We start from the raw sequence: 14,613 nt of genomic DNA, 5'->3' as shown, positions 1-14,613 counted from the left end.
GCCGCGAGCGAACGTGCATCACTTCCTTCGTGAACTGGCGCCTAACTCGAGGGTGCGAAGAAACACTTTGACCGCGAGGATCGGGAATTTTCCTATCTACGTGTATCGAAGTTACGATGCCGGAGCCCGTTCTTAGCATCCTGGAATCGTAACCGGGAATCGTTCGATTTCTCTCGACGAGAGAACCTACCGAACGCGTGCATCGAAATCTTTCCAAGACCTCGATATTCATTTTCGCGCACGATCGTGTGCTCTCTTCTGCGTCTCTTGTTCCAGTGTATCGACCGTGGGCAGTTCGAAACAAAAGATGACATCGATAGAGATTACGCGAGAAAGATATTGTGTATTTTCGAATCGGGTACAATTCGTAAGATTTTCTCGTATTTGAAGGCAAACGAAAAATGATATTTTGTAAAATCTTAGCGAACGAATTACGCGAGAAAGATATCGTGTATATTCGAATCGGGTACAATTCGTAAGATTTTCTCTTATTTGAAGGCAAACGAAAAATAATATTTTGTAAAATCTTAGCGAACGAATTACGTAATTACGATTTACCCACGGTACGCTTGCGATTCCCGTTTGTGTTTTCTCTTTGATTCTCGCTGATGAATTCTGGAACGTTGCTTTGCCATTATTTCGAAACTTTCACGATGCTCCTCAAAGCATCAGAAGGTACACGTACAATGTTTGATAAAACGTGTTCCTGGTCGGAGGCAGGTGGTAGCACCAAAATCAAACACTCGGTAAATTATACAGAATTAAATTTTCCCGTCTCACGGGATGCGAAAAAAGAAGGGGGTTCTCCCCTAGGGAGAAACACACCACTATTTCGAGCATAATTTCCCGGTTGTAGTCTTTTTTCGGGTTATTTATCCGTGAAATTGAAATTAAAATCGCAAATCCGTTTAATTCCCCATACTTGATCGTCTAGATACAATTCTCTTCGTTGTTTTTTCATATTTTAAGCGACGTACGCGCCGAATTTATCACAGATGTCTAAAAATTCAACTCGAACGAAAAACGATGAAATTTTGTATTCGTTCGTCGCGAAATATTTTATTCCGGGACACAAATTCATTCGTTCGAAGAGTAACGGACAAAGAGTCGAAACCTTTATCCGGTTAGAAATTTTACTTGGTATTTATCTGGTTTCTGAACCAGTATTCCGCTCGCCGATGATCCCAACGAGCGTGAAACGAGACTATAGTACGCGAGGGTAGCTCGTCGAAACATCATTCACGGCATTGTCTCCGAAACGGTGTGAAACCGTGTTAACGATAATTCGTTTCGCGAGCGAGTCGACGAATCCGCGAGAAACGGTTTCGTTCGTTGGAAATAATCGCTGGTCCATATCTGTGACTTCAGGAAATTGCGGACCCTTTGATGGATCTGAAGCAGGGAATGGAGACCCTGCGAGTGAATAAAACGTTCCGCGGGATACTGAGTACGCTCCTTTCGATCGGGATATTCCTCAACGGAAATGAGGTAGGTATTGAATGCCGGCCAAATGATATCCGCTTAATCCGTGGACCGGAGTCGTCGTTCGCGCGGAATCGATATCCATCGGTGTCGATAATTTTCGTGTAACCGTTGGCCGATGAGACGGAAAAAGAGAGAGAGACGAGACGTCGCGTCGTCGGTCCAGGCGGTTCGCTTGGCCGGCTGCCACGTTTCCGAAAACAGAAACCGTTTCGGCCTATCGCGTCGCTTTTGTCCGATAACGATGCAGTGTCCGTGAGAGGAGAGGGGGATCGGTGCACGTTGCAGTTTGCACCTTCACGCCCGTGGATATTCTGTGCGCGGTTCGGCGCACGTGATTCTGGTCATTTGTTGTGCTTCAAGAAGCTGGACGAATCCGAGTTGTTTCGTAGCCGAATCGGAGTACGCGAACCGATCGATTTTACGAAACGAACAACGCGATTCTGTTGTTCGCGAAACTCGAGAACCCGAACCGTTCGCCCGTGTATCGAATAGAATAATTTTCGACGCGCTCGAAACGACGCGATGAAACAATTTCTAAACTGCACTTTGTCCGCTTCGAACCACGCGGAAACGACTCGGAACGAGTGAAATTTTGAATTTTAAATTTTCACGAAACTATCGAGTTTCCAGCGGGTGAAGGGGAAAACACGTTTTTCTACTTCGAGTGGAACACGATGGGACGAGAATGACGGTTCTTTGAAATTTACTTCGGAATAAACTTGAATTTTTTTTCTTTTTTTTTTCTTTGCATCGATGTCGGGTAATTCGAAAGTACGATACAATTGTTGTTCGCGTTTAGGAATTCGATATTTTTGCGCACGAATGACCACGATTCTTGGACAGTCGCGCATGCTTCACGGTTACCGAACGTATTTCGAACTATTAGCAATATTCGGTTTATGTTGTCGACGCGCGTGGTACCTTTTCGAGGCACTTCAAAGCGTACCGTACTCGCAAAGGAAATCGCGCAACGGACGGTACGTGCAACTTTCCTTTGGAACGACCGAGCGCGCACGGAGTCGGTAACGGGAGCTGTTGTTTAAAATAAATTAACAACGTCTCTAACCGTATGGAACGCGAGCAGAACCTTTGCCATCCGGAGCAGCTGGACATGCGATATCAAGTACAGAAATGGTTAATTCGCACGAATATTCGTGCAAGATACTACGCGATTCCGCATCGATGTAGGACGATCCCTTTTCATTCGTCATCGTTCGTTTCCTTTCGAATATATTAACCGTGGCAGTTCTTCGAGTCGGCACGACTAATCATTTCTTATCTCTACTTCGTGACGTTGTTCAGTGTGTTTTTACACGCCACGCTCATTTATCGAGCTTGTCGTGTACCCGCGGAGTTCGCAGCTGACGTGAGCGCGGCTCTTTCCTCGTGTCTCGTACGAAATTAGCAAAAAAGAACTCGAGGTCGAAAGAAATTTGCTATTCCGGTCGTTGAATGTTTCTTTTGAATTCGACGAAACCTTCGCCGACGTTTTAATTTTAACGGAATACTTTGACTCGACATTTCCGTTAAAAAGAGAAAAAAAAAAATAAGCGTATAATTTACGAGCATTGTTTGCATAATCGACAACGATTAAAACCAGCGTAGAATAATTTATTCGCCGCGGGTTATGGGCGTAGATCAAGTGTAAATGAAAATAAAAATATAATTTTATCAGGAATAATTAAATTCGTCTATACCTGACCCGATACGTTGTTTTTCATCGAATTTATTCGCTGTTCATTAATCGCACAATATTTTATCGAAACGACATCTTCGTCCAACGGTTAAATTATTCGAACAATGACACGAACGACGAATAAAAGTTTCTCGAAATAATAATCAGGAAAATTGGTTCGAGCGGCGCTCGACTCTGATTCGGTTAACCCTTTCGCTCGTGATTTTGCACTGTTTGAGTTAGGAGTTTGATTTCCGGTACACAAGCGCATCGAATTGTTTCAAATCTTTGAACATTGGACCACGAGTTCGTACGTTGGCATCATTCCTTTCCTCCTTTTTAGTTAATTGTGTACCTGCAGAGGATTCCAAGGAAGAGAGCCAAAACGTCGTTTAAATGCATTACTCTGTACATCTCGACAGTTTTTCAGTTCCTCTTAGATACTAACAGAGACAGTTTAAATATAGCCAAGAACCTTAAAGATAATTCCCAAATTAAGGGAAACGCGAACAATCTCGATTAATTTTCACTCGATCCGAAGTAATATACGAGACGCGGACCACCTAACCAGCACGATTTAATTTTGTAAGCAGTGAACGAATAAATATTCTTTCCATAACGAGTAACGCTATTTCGAAGGATCTTCCGAGCAACGACACTCGATTTTTTTTTTTTAACGTCACCGTTAACTTTTTTATACTTCACTCTACAATTTTTTTCACCCACCAGTTACCGTACATTGAAACGAATCCAACTAGAAAATATCTCTTCTTAAAATTACATTCAGATCCGTAAAATAAAATCGAACCTTCGAAACTGCCACGAACGAGAACTCTTCGTAGAACTCAAATTTCGTCACCTGGAAGGTCCTGCGAAATCGTATCGCCGCGATCGAGAAGAAGTTTCATTCGTCGAAAAACAATTCGGTCGTACGATCGGAATACCTAACGTGGATCGAGTCCACGGTTCCGCGTTCGGAGTATCTTCCCGTACGCATGATAAATTCAACGTGGCAAATTTTACCCGCCACGTGCGAGAGGTTCGATTCGCGGAAAGATCGGTCCGCGAAAGTTTCGTAAAGCCGAGTGGTCGGAAGGAATTCGAAATTCGGTTCCCGTCTGTACGGAGGAGCGGTGGTATCGATTCCGGATTTTCCACGACAATTATGTTACGCGCGGAAGTGGCCGGAAGCGTCCAACCGGGGTCTCGAGAACCGAAACGTAGAAGTTAACGGTGGTAGACGGTTCTGGGACAGGAACGGGACGGGGTTGGGGGTCGCGTAACGCTGACACGTCCTCGGCCTTTTTCAGGTGAAGGGCTTTCAGCTGGAATACCTCGCCAAAGTACCTGAAGTGAAGGATACGGTTCACAAGCACTCGCTGCTTCATCACCTTTGCCACATGGTGATGGAGAAGTTTCCGGATTCTACGGATCTCTATTCGGAGGTGAGAGAGCATACTTGGCGTCGAATGGGAGAGTGGATAAAACTTTAGTTTCGCTCGCGCGGCGTCGCGTCGCCTCGCCTCGCCTCGCCTCGCCTCGCCTCGCCTCGTGCCGGTGCAAGACGGAATAACCGGGGCTGCATTTGCGGAAATCGCGACCAGAAGTTTCGTTCCCCGTTCCGAAAACTTCTTCGGGCATCGTTACCAACGCTGTCCCGTTAAATTGTGCCTGCCCGCCGCGTGGCTAATTCCAGTTCCCGCGTAATTGGAAACGACGCGAATGCACGTACGAATAATTCTCAATTTCTCGTTGTCGTCCGATTACGATACGCAACAACGGTGTCTCGGAATTTTACAATCCCGCGGTGCTCTTGCGAAACTTTTTCGCGACGAGATAATTCTTACTTGCGGGAAATTTGCTTTCGCGTTTTTGTAGTATCGTTAGAGATTCCATAATGGGAAATTAATCGAAAACGAATGGTAAAACGTAAGTTTAATGTCTCAGTTATCGACGCAGTTTCCCCGACAATCGTTTCGAAAGACGATAGAAGGTTTTTGGTATTAATTTTTTACTCGGATTATTTAGATTTATACGCATGGAAGACCTTTCGTTTTGTATATTTTCGAGCAACGATTTCTTTAACGTGCATTTACGAATTTAAGAGGAAATCGTTCGTAACTTGTTGACGGAAGTAACAATTCTAACGAGATAAATTGAAAGTGCCAACGATTGGGTTTAAATTGAAATTAACTGCACTTAACGTAAATCGGCTTTGAACTGTATTCATCCTGGTGCGAGGAATTGTAACTAATAGCTGTTATAAACAGATTGTTTGGCGGTCGTACCGTTGGTTTGAAGCCACGACTGTGCAAATTGGCGCACGAAGCTCATCTACATTATGTAAAATCGCTTCAAAAATTTAACGCAGCCTGGGAGTAGTTTCGGTCGAAAGCAAATTCGAAGCACGCGATAGACATAACGTTCCGACACCTGTGTGTAAAATATTGACGCGTTGGGAAAGATTATTTCCAGAAAGAATTGTTTTTTAATTTCTCGGATCCTCGGTCGCTTAAATAGAATTGAAATCCATCGAGACAATCGCGACTTGCATCGTTCGTAAACGTTTTCGAGAGTTTTACCGTAGCATGAACGATCATTTGAGTATCCCGAACGATGTTGCGCATTTGAAAAGCTTAACGTCTTAATTAACAACTACGTAAAAACCCAATCTCAAACGCGATAGTTTTCTTCTGTCGTTGTGGAAGTAATTGCATTCCTCTGCAACCTTCGTGCTGATTCGTTCTTCGAATGTAAAAAGCTATCCACGTTTGACGACGTCGTAACCATTGAATCACTTCCCGCTCAAAAAATGCGCGATTGCTCGGAAAAGGTGACAGCCTGACTGAACGAAGTCTGGACTCTACACCGAGTGAATCATGGCTTCATTTTTGCAGAATTAACGTGCTTCCAAAAACGACCGGAATGAAACTCGTTCTAAGAATAAATGAAATTCGCGGTAAAAACGCGAACAAAGAGCAACGATACGCCTCGATGGATGGCTAGATACTTTGTTTCGATAGATTCTTCGAAAGCAACCGAGGAACGAAGCGATTGAATATTTTTCGGGACATTTCAACGTTCCCCGCGTGGAAGAAAAATTATTCGTCGATAAATGGCGATTTTTCGGCAAGTCGCGTAATCTAGGACGATGTAAATGTTGTTTAGATCGGGGCGGTGACGAGGGCCTCAAAAATCGATTTCGACGAGCTCGCGTCGAACATCGGGAAACTGGAGAGCGAGTGCAAGGCATCCTGGGACCATCTGAAGCTGATCGCGAAACACGACGGTTCCACGATGATGAAAGTCAAGTAAGTACCGGTCGAAATCGTATACGTTCCGACGCGAGATTGCAGCCAATCGGGCCAGAACGACGCTTCTCCGTTTCTGGTCACCGTCGAGAGAACTCGGCAAGTTTCCGCGGCGAAGTTTCGATCCGCGAAATTCCGAAGATCCGAGCGATGTTCGATAAACTCGCGACAGACTTTTTTCCGCCGAGGAAACTGGCGCCGCTCCAAATGGCACCACCATTAATTACCGAAAGCGTATTTCTTCCTTCGCCCGGTCCGGCTTCCTGCTCGGTCCCTTTAACTTTTTTTTTCCCCCTTTTTCTATTTTTTTCTCTCTCTCTTCCCACCCCCTCTCTTTCCTTATTTTATTTCACCCTATCCTACTTTGAGCTTCGCGGTGGATCTTCGAAGCTTTTATCCGCTCAACCCCATATCCCCCCACCATCGTCTGGCCGACTCTTATCTAAGTCAGCCGTATCGGGCGATATTTTGCCTCTACCTTTTGTTCCTTGTCTCAAGTTTTTCTCGTTCGGAGTTATTACATAAATTTCTCTCGAACGGGGAAGCGAAGAAGCAATGGAATAAATTTATCGTCCGCCTCGATCCAGAGTCTACGGTATTATCTCGAGCAACTTGAGAACAAAATTTTCACCTTCTTCTATCCAAAAAAAAATCGATCCTCCTTCGGCGTCGCTCGATTCCTCCTCTGCCACGCTTCTCGTCTCACGGGGTTCACTTGTCCAGAGTTATTACAGAAATTTCTCCCGAGGAGGAAGCAAAGAAATAATGGAATAAATTTCTAGTCTACCTGGGGGATCTATAATTTACGGTACTATCGGTATCTCGACCGTCTGGAGAACAAAATTTTTTATTTACCATTTCACCCGGGAAACAATCTTCCTTTCGCGTTCCTCGATTCCATTTTCACGTCGCTCTTTGTCTCAAATTTTTCTTGTCCAGAGTTATTGGATACATTTCTCTTCAAGAGGAAGCGAACAAGTAATGAAATTCATAGTCCGCCCGGTGATCCATAGTCGATGGTACTATCGGTACCTCGATCATCTCGAGAACAGTATCGTTTTTCTTTTCTTTCAAAAATCTTTTTTCCATGTCTCTCGATTTCCACGTCACTCGTTCCAGAGAGAAGAATATCGCGTAATTGCACGAGAAAACGAATAAAATTTTCACGCCTCGAGCACCAACCATTCAGAACGGATATCGAACGATCGTCCGAGACGCGAGGATCGATTTCGAACTGCGCGCGTATTTAATTGAAATACTCGTAGAGGTTTGGTGTACGCGAGAATACGTGCAGCAATGTTGTGCAACGTGGATGCAACGAGGTTTCGGAACGCAGTGTCGCTGTAACTTAGGGTTAGTCGTTCATTAGTCGTTTCGAGAGTGTCGGTCGAGCAGGAGTTATCGACTCGGTTGAGAATTAGCTTATACGTAGTCGTTAGACTTCGCGTCGTAGCGTGGTAATACAGATGGCAAATATACCGCGCATTGTACCAAACTACCAACGCATCTTCGCGAGCAGTACATAGCTCTCGAGCTTTTTCTTGTTTCTCCGAACGGACTCCTTTACGAGACTTTTGTACACGTTTTCTCTTTGTCGTCGATTCTTTGCTCGTATACAATAACTGGAAAAATGATTGACACGAGAGTACACTGGACAGAGTATACAACGTGTATCCTTCAAGTTTAACTACCATTTTTCAAGCATCTCAACCATTGCACCTCGAGATGACCTTGAATTTAGAAAACTCGGATCGATCGGGAAGGAAACTTTAACGCGACAAGATTATTTCAAGTTCCGCGCTCGGGGTAAGAATATTGTAATAAATGTATAAAACGATTAAAATTCCTGAAAAAATTCAACGATAACAATAATTACGAGACACGTTCGAACAAAGGATCGCGAAACTTGAAATAGTACCATTTTCGACACCTACAGCTACGACTCCGTAAAGTAAAAAATATAAGACGACCTTTCTACGGGAACAAACGTTTTTAATCGCTCCAATTCGTATCCAATTTCAAGTTCTATTCTTCGAAACGTTTCTCCACGGTAGATTAGGAAAAATTGTGAAAAATCATCGATCGAACTTGAAGAATACACCCTGTAGACTTCCGAGCCGAAGGTGGCCCGACCCACATACGGACTATCGAGTCGGGACTGTCCGTGGCCACGTGTTAACTGTGAGGCCGTTGAACCTGTTAAGAGTCTCGTTTGCATCGCGAACCACCTGCCCGTACCCCGTGGGCTTCCACGTTACACACCTCGAACGGATTCTTTCTTATTCGTTCGTTCAACGATTACCGTTCCGCGTGGTCCGTCCAGCAACGACGGTGAACGATTGCAGCTCACCGGTGAATTCTCAATCGACAATTAGTCCCGGTGTGTTCTCGGAACTACCACGGAGGCCCAATTCGGTAATCGTTAACGTTGCCCGTTTCGCGTTTGCGAGATCCTTTGTTCACCGGGAGCACGCGTTACGACCCGTTTAATCGTATTTACAGTTCACCGTCGGCGAGAACAATGCCGTTGCCCGAGACCTGGCAAATCTCGTACTTAATTGCGAGGATGGCGACGCGAGGGACGGTAGGTAGTAAGTAGCAACGGCTCGAGAAGCGCTTCGTATCCTGTCGGTGGCCCGATCCACCTTGTTATTCCCGCGCGGATACAACGCGGCGATATTTTCTTTAACGGTGCAACGTCTCGTTAATATCGCCGCGTCTCGCGTGCCCGTGTTAATTAACTGTAACGGTACGTCCTAAATGCCCGCTCGGGTTAATTCGTTTTTGCCCCGAAACTCGTTTAAGCCGAACGTCTGCCCGGTGCTACCGTAGGGGGACTCGACGTCGGAGTAATGGGAATTTTTCGTGTAAAAAATTGCCACGAGTGATCGACCTTTCGCGTACACCGATATAACCGTCTTGACGGCTGTATTTGGTGGCTTCCGGATCGGAGAAGGAGCGTTTGTGATCCACGGTGGGACAAGTTTCGTCAGTCGGGCGACACGGAACGGAAACGAACGAAGTAATCGGGGTTTATACGAGATCTGGAGTATATTACTTATTTGTGTCGTTTTGTAATAAAAATTTATGTTTCTTTATATTCATTTCGATGGAAAGTTTCTTCTTAATCGGTTCGGTAGAGTTTCCAAGAATTTAGTATCGAAATTGTCCGCCCTGTGATTGACGAAGAGAATTCCGAGTTGAATTTATCTGTACGTCAGGTATTGTCATTGTAACGATACAAATGGGTAATTGCACTCGAGGAAAGAAATCTCGGACGATCTTTGAGAGAATATTTATTCTTCGGGATTGTTTTCTTGTATCTCTTCTTGTAACCCGAACGCGTTAATAAATTCCTTGCAATTTCTGTTAACCAGAATGTCGGACTTCTTGGCGGACTGCGCGGAAAGAATAATCGTGCTGGGCATCGTGCACAGGCGGATCATAAATCGATTCCACAAATTCATCCTCTGGCTGGGCATCCCCTTGCACAGGGTGCAGGACACAAAACCGAACGAGTTCTGCCGGATCGTGTCCGAATTCGCGTTGGAGTACAGAACCACCAGGGAGCGAGTGATACAGCAGCTCGAGAAAAAAGCCAATCACCGCGAGAGAAATAAGACCAGGGGGAAGATGATCACAGAGGTGAGTTACGCGCCGGGAACTCGTATTTTTCTTCGGTTCCGTGGCCGCTGAAAATCTTTCGCGAGTCGAGAGCCGGCTCTCGTCGAATACAGTTATCGGAGCACGAAGGGCATTACGGTGCCCTCTCCCCGCAAACTCCTCCTCCTAACCCCCCCTCTATTCATCCATCCGTCCGTCCGTCCATCCGTCCAAACCCCCGCGGTGTGGGGAATAAATTGCTTTTTTGCCGCGGGGAGAATCAATTTCTTTCTTTCCACGGCTACCCGTTGCATTAATATCACGCTTGTCTCCGTTTTCATTTCTGCAATATCGTCGAACGCGGCCGCATTCCACGTGAACCGGGTGTCTTCTCTGATCGTTACAGGTTGGTAAATTCAGGACGAAAGAGGATCGCGCGGACGCGGAACTCAGGCAACTGCTCGGAAGCGATATCTCCGACGTCGAGAGTATTCACGGTACCTTGCCCTGGAGGAGACAGAGGAAAGATGGTAAGTTTCGTTCCACTTTTGCTTTCCTTTCCTTTCTTCTTCGGTTTCATTTTCTTTCCTTTTCGAACCGTGCCGCTGCCTACTCGAACGGTTTTTATCTCGGCGGACTTTTGCTCCTTTTGCGGCCTACCGGTACCCTTCTTCTTCTATTTACGACACTTGGAACGATTTTTCCCGTACGCAGCGTCGGGTAACATTTTCGCGAAATCGGGGGATAAGCAAATTGTACCATTTGGCTCGCGTTTAACACGTTGAATTTCCAAGTAATCGAAATATCGGTACGATCATTTTGCGGCTTGTGTTCGAGCGAAGTTTTTCTATGCACGGTAATTTGTCAAAATATCCTCTATTCGTATTTATAATCTTACCGACTTCTCCGATCTTGCTCTCGTTCGACGTTCCAATTTCAATGCGAGAATCAGCCGTGTTGTTCTCGTTCTCGGTACTTGGATCGTTCGCTTTGATCACCGTAGAGATTCGCAATTAGCTTTATCGCGAACAAGCGTACAAGAACGCGAAACGATTCGCGAAGTACGCGTCTTCGACGGTTAACGTTGCGAGTTTTGGTTCGGCGCCAGGGCTGCACCGTACCGCGGGCTGCCAACAAACCGTTCCGGTTTCGTTCTTCCACGTTCGGAAAAAGCGGCCGGTAATCCGGTAGCCATCGATTCGTTTCTCGCCATTTCCGGTAGCGTTGTACTAAACGAAAATAATCGACTGGGCTCGCGTCCGCCGAACAACGGCGGAGCAATTTGCAACATAAATCCCTTTTCCGCGAGCCGCGTGCATCGATCGGTGCTGCGAGGGAGGGAGGGAGGGTGGTTCTAATATCCTGTCGTCGACAAGTTTCATATTTCTACGTTACGCGATGTCTGGCTCCGCAAAACCGTAGAATACAGAAACGGGGCAATAAAACGCAATAATGCCCCCACCTACCACCTACTCTGCGTCCCGGTGCTCGTTGGCCTCGATCGGAGGGCAGAGATCGTTGCAGCGGTTCCGACGCTTTTTCCTTCGCTAACGAAACGCGGATCCCTTCTTTCCGCTACCTTTGAACCTCTCTCCCTCCTCCAAGTCCCCTCGTGGAACGCTCTTTGATTCCTTCTTCCGCGAGCCCGCTTCGATCTCTCTTCCGTGCCGGCTCGAGCGTGAAAAAAAGAAAAAAAAAAATAAGAAACTTTTCCATTTTCGTGGTCGTCGGTGGTCGCGCGTACCGAATAAAGGGCGCCTCGAGTTCCACCGAGCTGCTCGTTTTTAGCGGTCGGAAATAGAACGCGACGCCTTAAAAGGGTAAGCGCCAGCGCCGAAGATAAGAACAAAGTGCGAAAATTTCTCCTCGTTTCCGTAATGTTCTAGCCGGTGGCGGCGCCCAAGATAAATGCCCTCCTTAAGCAAACGCTCTCCAACCACGAGATCCCGGGATACCGGCGGCTCATTTGACGGCGTTACAGACCGAATGAGAAGTAACGACATCCAGATTTTCAGAACGGATCGACGCGTCGCCGGAAACCGCGGAAATCGCCTTTCGAACGCGATACCGCGCGCCACGGGTTCCCATTGTTTCGCAATCCCCCTCAAGGATTCCCTATCGCGGTTCTTATTTACTTCCGCTTCGTTCGACCCGTTCCTCGCCCCGAGGATTTCACCGATACTTCGATTCACGGTTTTGGAACTTCGTTTGTTCGTTGGTGCGGTTCTCGGGATTGTTTCGCGCGACATTGATACGCACTACTCGCTGGCGCGTATCTAGTCGAGCGTCTGATCGTACACGGGTGCTTACTACTTTGGTCGTGCTTCGACGTTCAACGTACGACGACTTTCGTACGTAATACGTTCGTTAATTACTAAGCGAATGCAATAAAAATAATTTGGATTACTTTCAATCGCAACTTCATTGGGAGAATGTTTCGTAATTCAGAGGTGTATTATCGTTCGTTCTGATGGGAGATAGGTAAATTTAACGAAGAGACAAGAATCTTGTGTGAACGTTTCGACGTTTATATTGCAATATCGATGTATAATGTGTCGTGTACTCGTAGAATTGTCACGAAGAGAACGAAGAATGTTACGAGAAAAGAAAGTTACTTAGATTTTAACAAGTTATTGACTACAAATTGTAAAATATTCTTTGCAATTGTGTCTTAGTATTTTCACAATTATGGCTGTTACTGATTCACTGTTACTACTTACGCTCGACTCTAGTGTCCGACTATGCACCGACACGGACTACTTGCTGCACAGTTTCGTTTGAGCATCGTTTAACATTTCGAACCAAATATTCTCAGTAACATTTGCATATACTCTAAACGATCTACAAACTGTATCTTACCGTGACGATACATTTTGAGAGATTCTTTTGTAAAAAAATCATTAAAATTACAAGCTATCGTACTCGCGAGGCACGAGTGCGGTAAATCACGGCGATCGGTCATGGACGTAAATCTCTTGACCGTGAGAGCGTTGAAGGTGACTTCTGGACGTTCCGTCGTCGGAATTAGGGCATTGGGCGGTGCCGAGCGATCATGGCGAGTACTTGACCGTAAGAAACGGACAATGAAGGAAACTGATATCACTGGGGTCACGCGATATCGCCTCGAATTGTAACCGCGAATCCTCGTCTACCCGAGACGGCGCTGGAATTTTTATTCTCGCTCACGCTGGCTGGGCGTATAAAAGGAGAAGGAGGAGGGACGAAGGGCGAAACTGGCCCTCCTTTACGGCTCGTAAACTTCCCGAGGTCCCCGTGCATTACCGTGGCTGCAGCCATCATAACTTCTCTCCCTTTTATTCCCGTGTATGCTCCTCTATAAAATACCTAAACGTTCCGCCTAAGTCGCGCTCGGTGCTTCCAACGCGAGCTACGAAACCACCCTACCAACCCCCGCCGACACCTGAAGACGTCCTGCGAATCTTTCCACGCAACCCTTGGCGTCTCGAGGATCACGATTTGTCGCGGCAGATTCTCCTCGACCTGGGAATCTTCCGGTCCGTTATTGCATTCATATCCGTGGTTACCTCGAGAGGGTTTTACTTGTGTCGAGATTGCTGAGAATAAAACCGAGGACGGGGGATGGCCCTTCGACCGAGAAGACGCGTGCTTCTTTTTCTCTCTTTTCTTATTTTTCTTCTTCTTTTTTTCTTTTCTAACAAAGCCAGAGATTTCGAAGGATTTTGAAAGTTTTAATACCGTGCATTTGGCAAATATCAGGAGGTCGTGAGGACAGCCACGAAAAAGGTGGCAGGATTTTAATCCGGGAGAACGTGGCTGTGAAACTTTTCATTGAAAATTCGTTGCTACCCACCCGGAGGGTTATTCGTTCGTTGGATAATTTTGGAAAGGTAATCAAATTTCGGTTCAATTCTCTTTTCGCATCTGGCGCAGCAATACCCGAATACAATGCTGTAGAGAAGTTGCAACACCGAGATAAAGGATTTTCCATTCCTGATTGTCCATTACTGTGTCTCTCTTACAACATACTTTCACCGAACGGAAAATCAACCAAATCTTGAAACGCGTTAAACACGAGAGATAACGTTCGTTAAAAGTTAAACGGAAGATAACTCGTTGGATACACATTACGAATAGTATTCTTATTCTTCTTCGAATCGGGAATTCCCTCTACGGTTTCCTGCTCTGAATAACTCGCGAATTAAATCGTCGTTCTGGAGAATCTCGCGGGGAAGTTCTCGGGAATATGGAAAGTCGATTCACGCATTCGCTTGATATTTCGAACGCGTCGTATCTCGAGTCGTGTACGCTCGGGCCCGCCCCTACGAAGCGCGGGAACGAAATTAGAGTCGTTTAACCTTTCGAATCGTTTCCTCGGCGAACATCGAAGCGGAGAAACCCGCCAGTCGACGACGTTCGGTACTAACTAGGTTGACCGCGTCGTCGAGAAAACTTCCCTCCTTCTTTTTCTTTCGTCCATGGAAATTCCGACACTTTTACCCCTGTCCGTGGCTCGGCCCCTCGGCGTCCGCGCGACCCCTCTCGTCCTTTCACGGTTCC

The 14,613-nt window shown here is 46.1% G+C and overlaps 1 protein-coding gene across 4 annotated transcripts in view; it reads left to right on the top strand.

The window, feature by feature from the left end:
• Nucleotides 1-14,613, top strand: part of Fhos (Formin homology 2 domain containing) — a 287,057-nt gene that overhangs the window by 250,487 nt on the left and 21,957 nt on the right. For all 4 annotated transcript variants that reach the window (XM_076325750.1, XM_076325751.1, XM_076325748.1 and 1 more), the window contains 5 exons: nucleotides 1,369-1,488; nucleotides 4,471-4,605; nucleotides 6,329-6,471; nucleotides 9,849-10,116; nucleotides 10,481-10,604. In XM_076325750.1, coding sequence (XP_076181865.1) covers nucleotides 1,369-1,488; nucleotides 4,471-4,605; nucleotides 6,329-6,471; nucleotides 9,849-10,116; nucleotides 10,481-10,604 — 790 coding nt within the window. The remainder of the gene's footprint in view (nucleotides 1-1,368; nucleotides 1,489-4,470; nucleotides 4,606-6,328; nucleotides 6,472-9,848; nucleotides 10,117-10,480; nucleotides 10,605-14,613) is intronic.

The sequence above is a fragment of the Ptiloglossa arizonensis genome, chromosome 13 (genome assembly GCF_051014685.1).
Source record: "Ptiloglossa arizonensis isolate GNS036 chromosome 13, iyPtiAriz1_principal, whole genome shotgun sequence".
Classification (NCBI taxonomy): domain Eukaryota; kingdom Metazoa; phylum Arthropoda; class Insecta; order Hymenoptera; family Colletidae; genus Ptiloglossa; species Ptiloglossa arizonensis.
The sequence above is the reverse complement of the archived record's forward strand: the minus strand, read 5'-3'. Positions and strand labels throughout refer to the sequence as shown.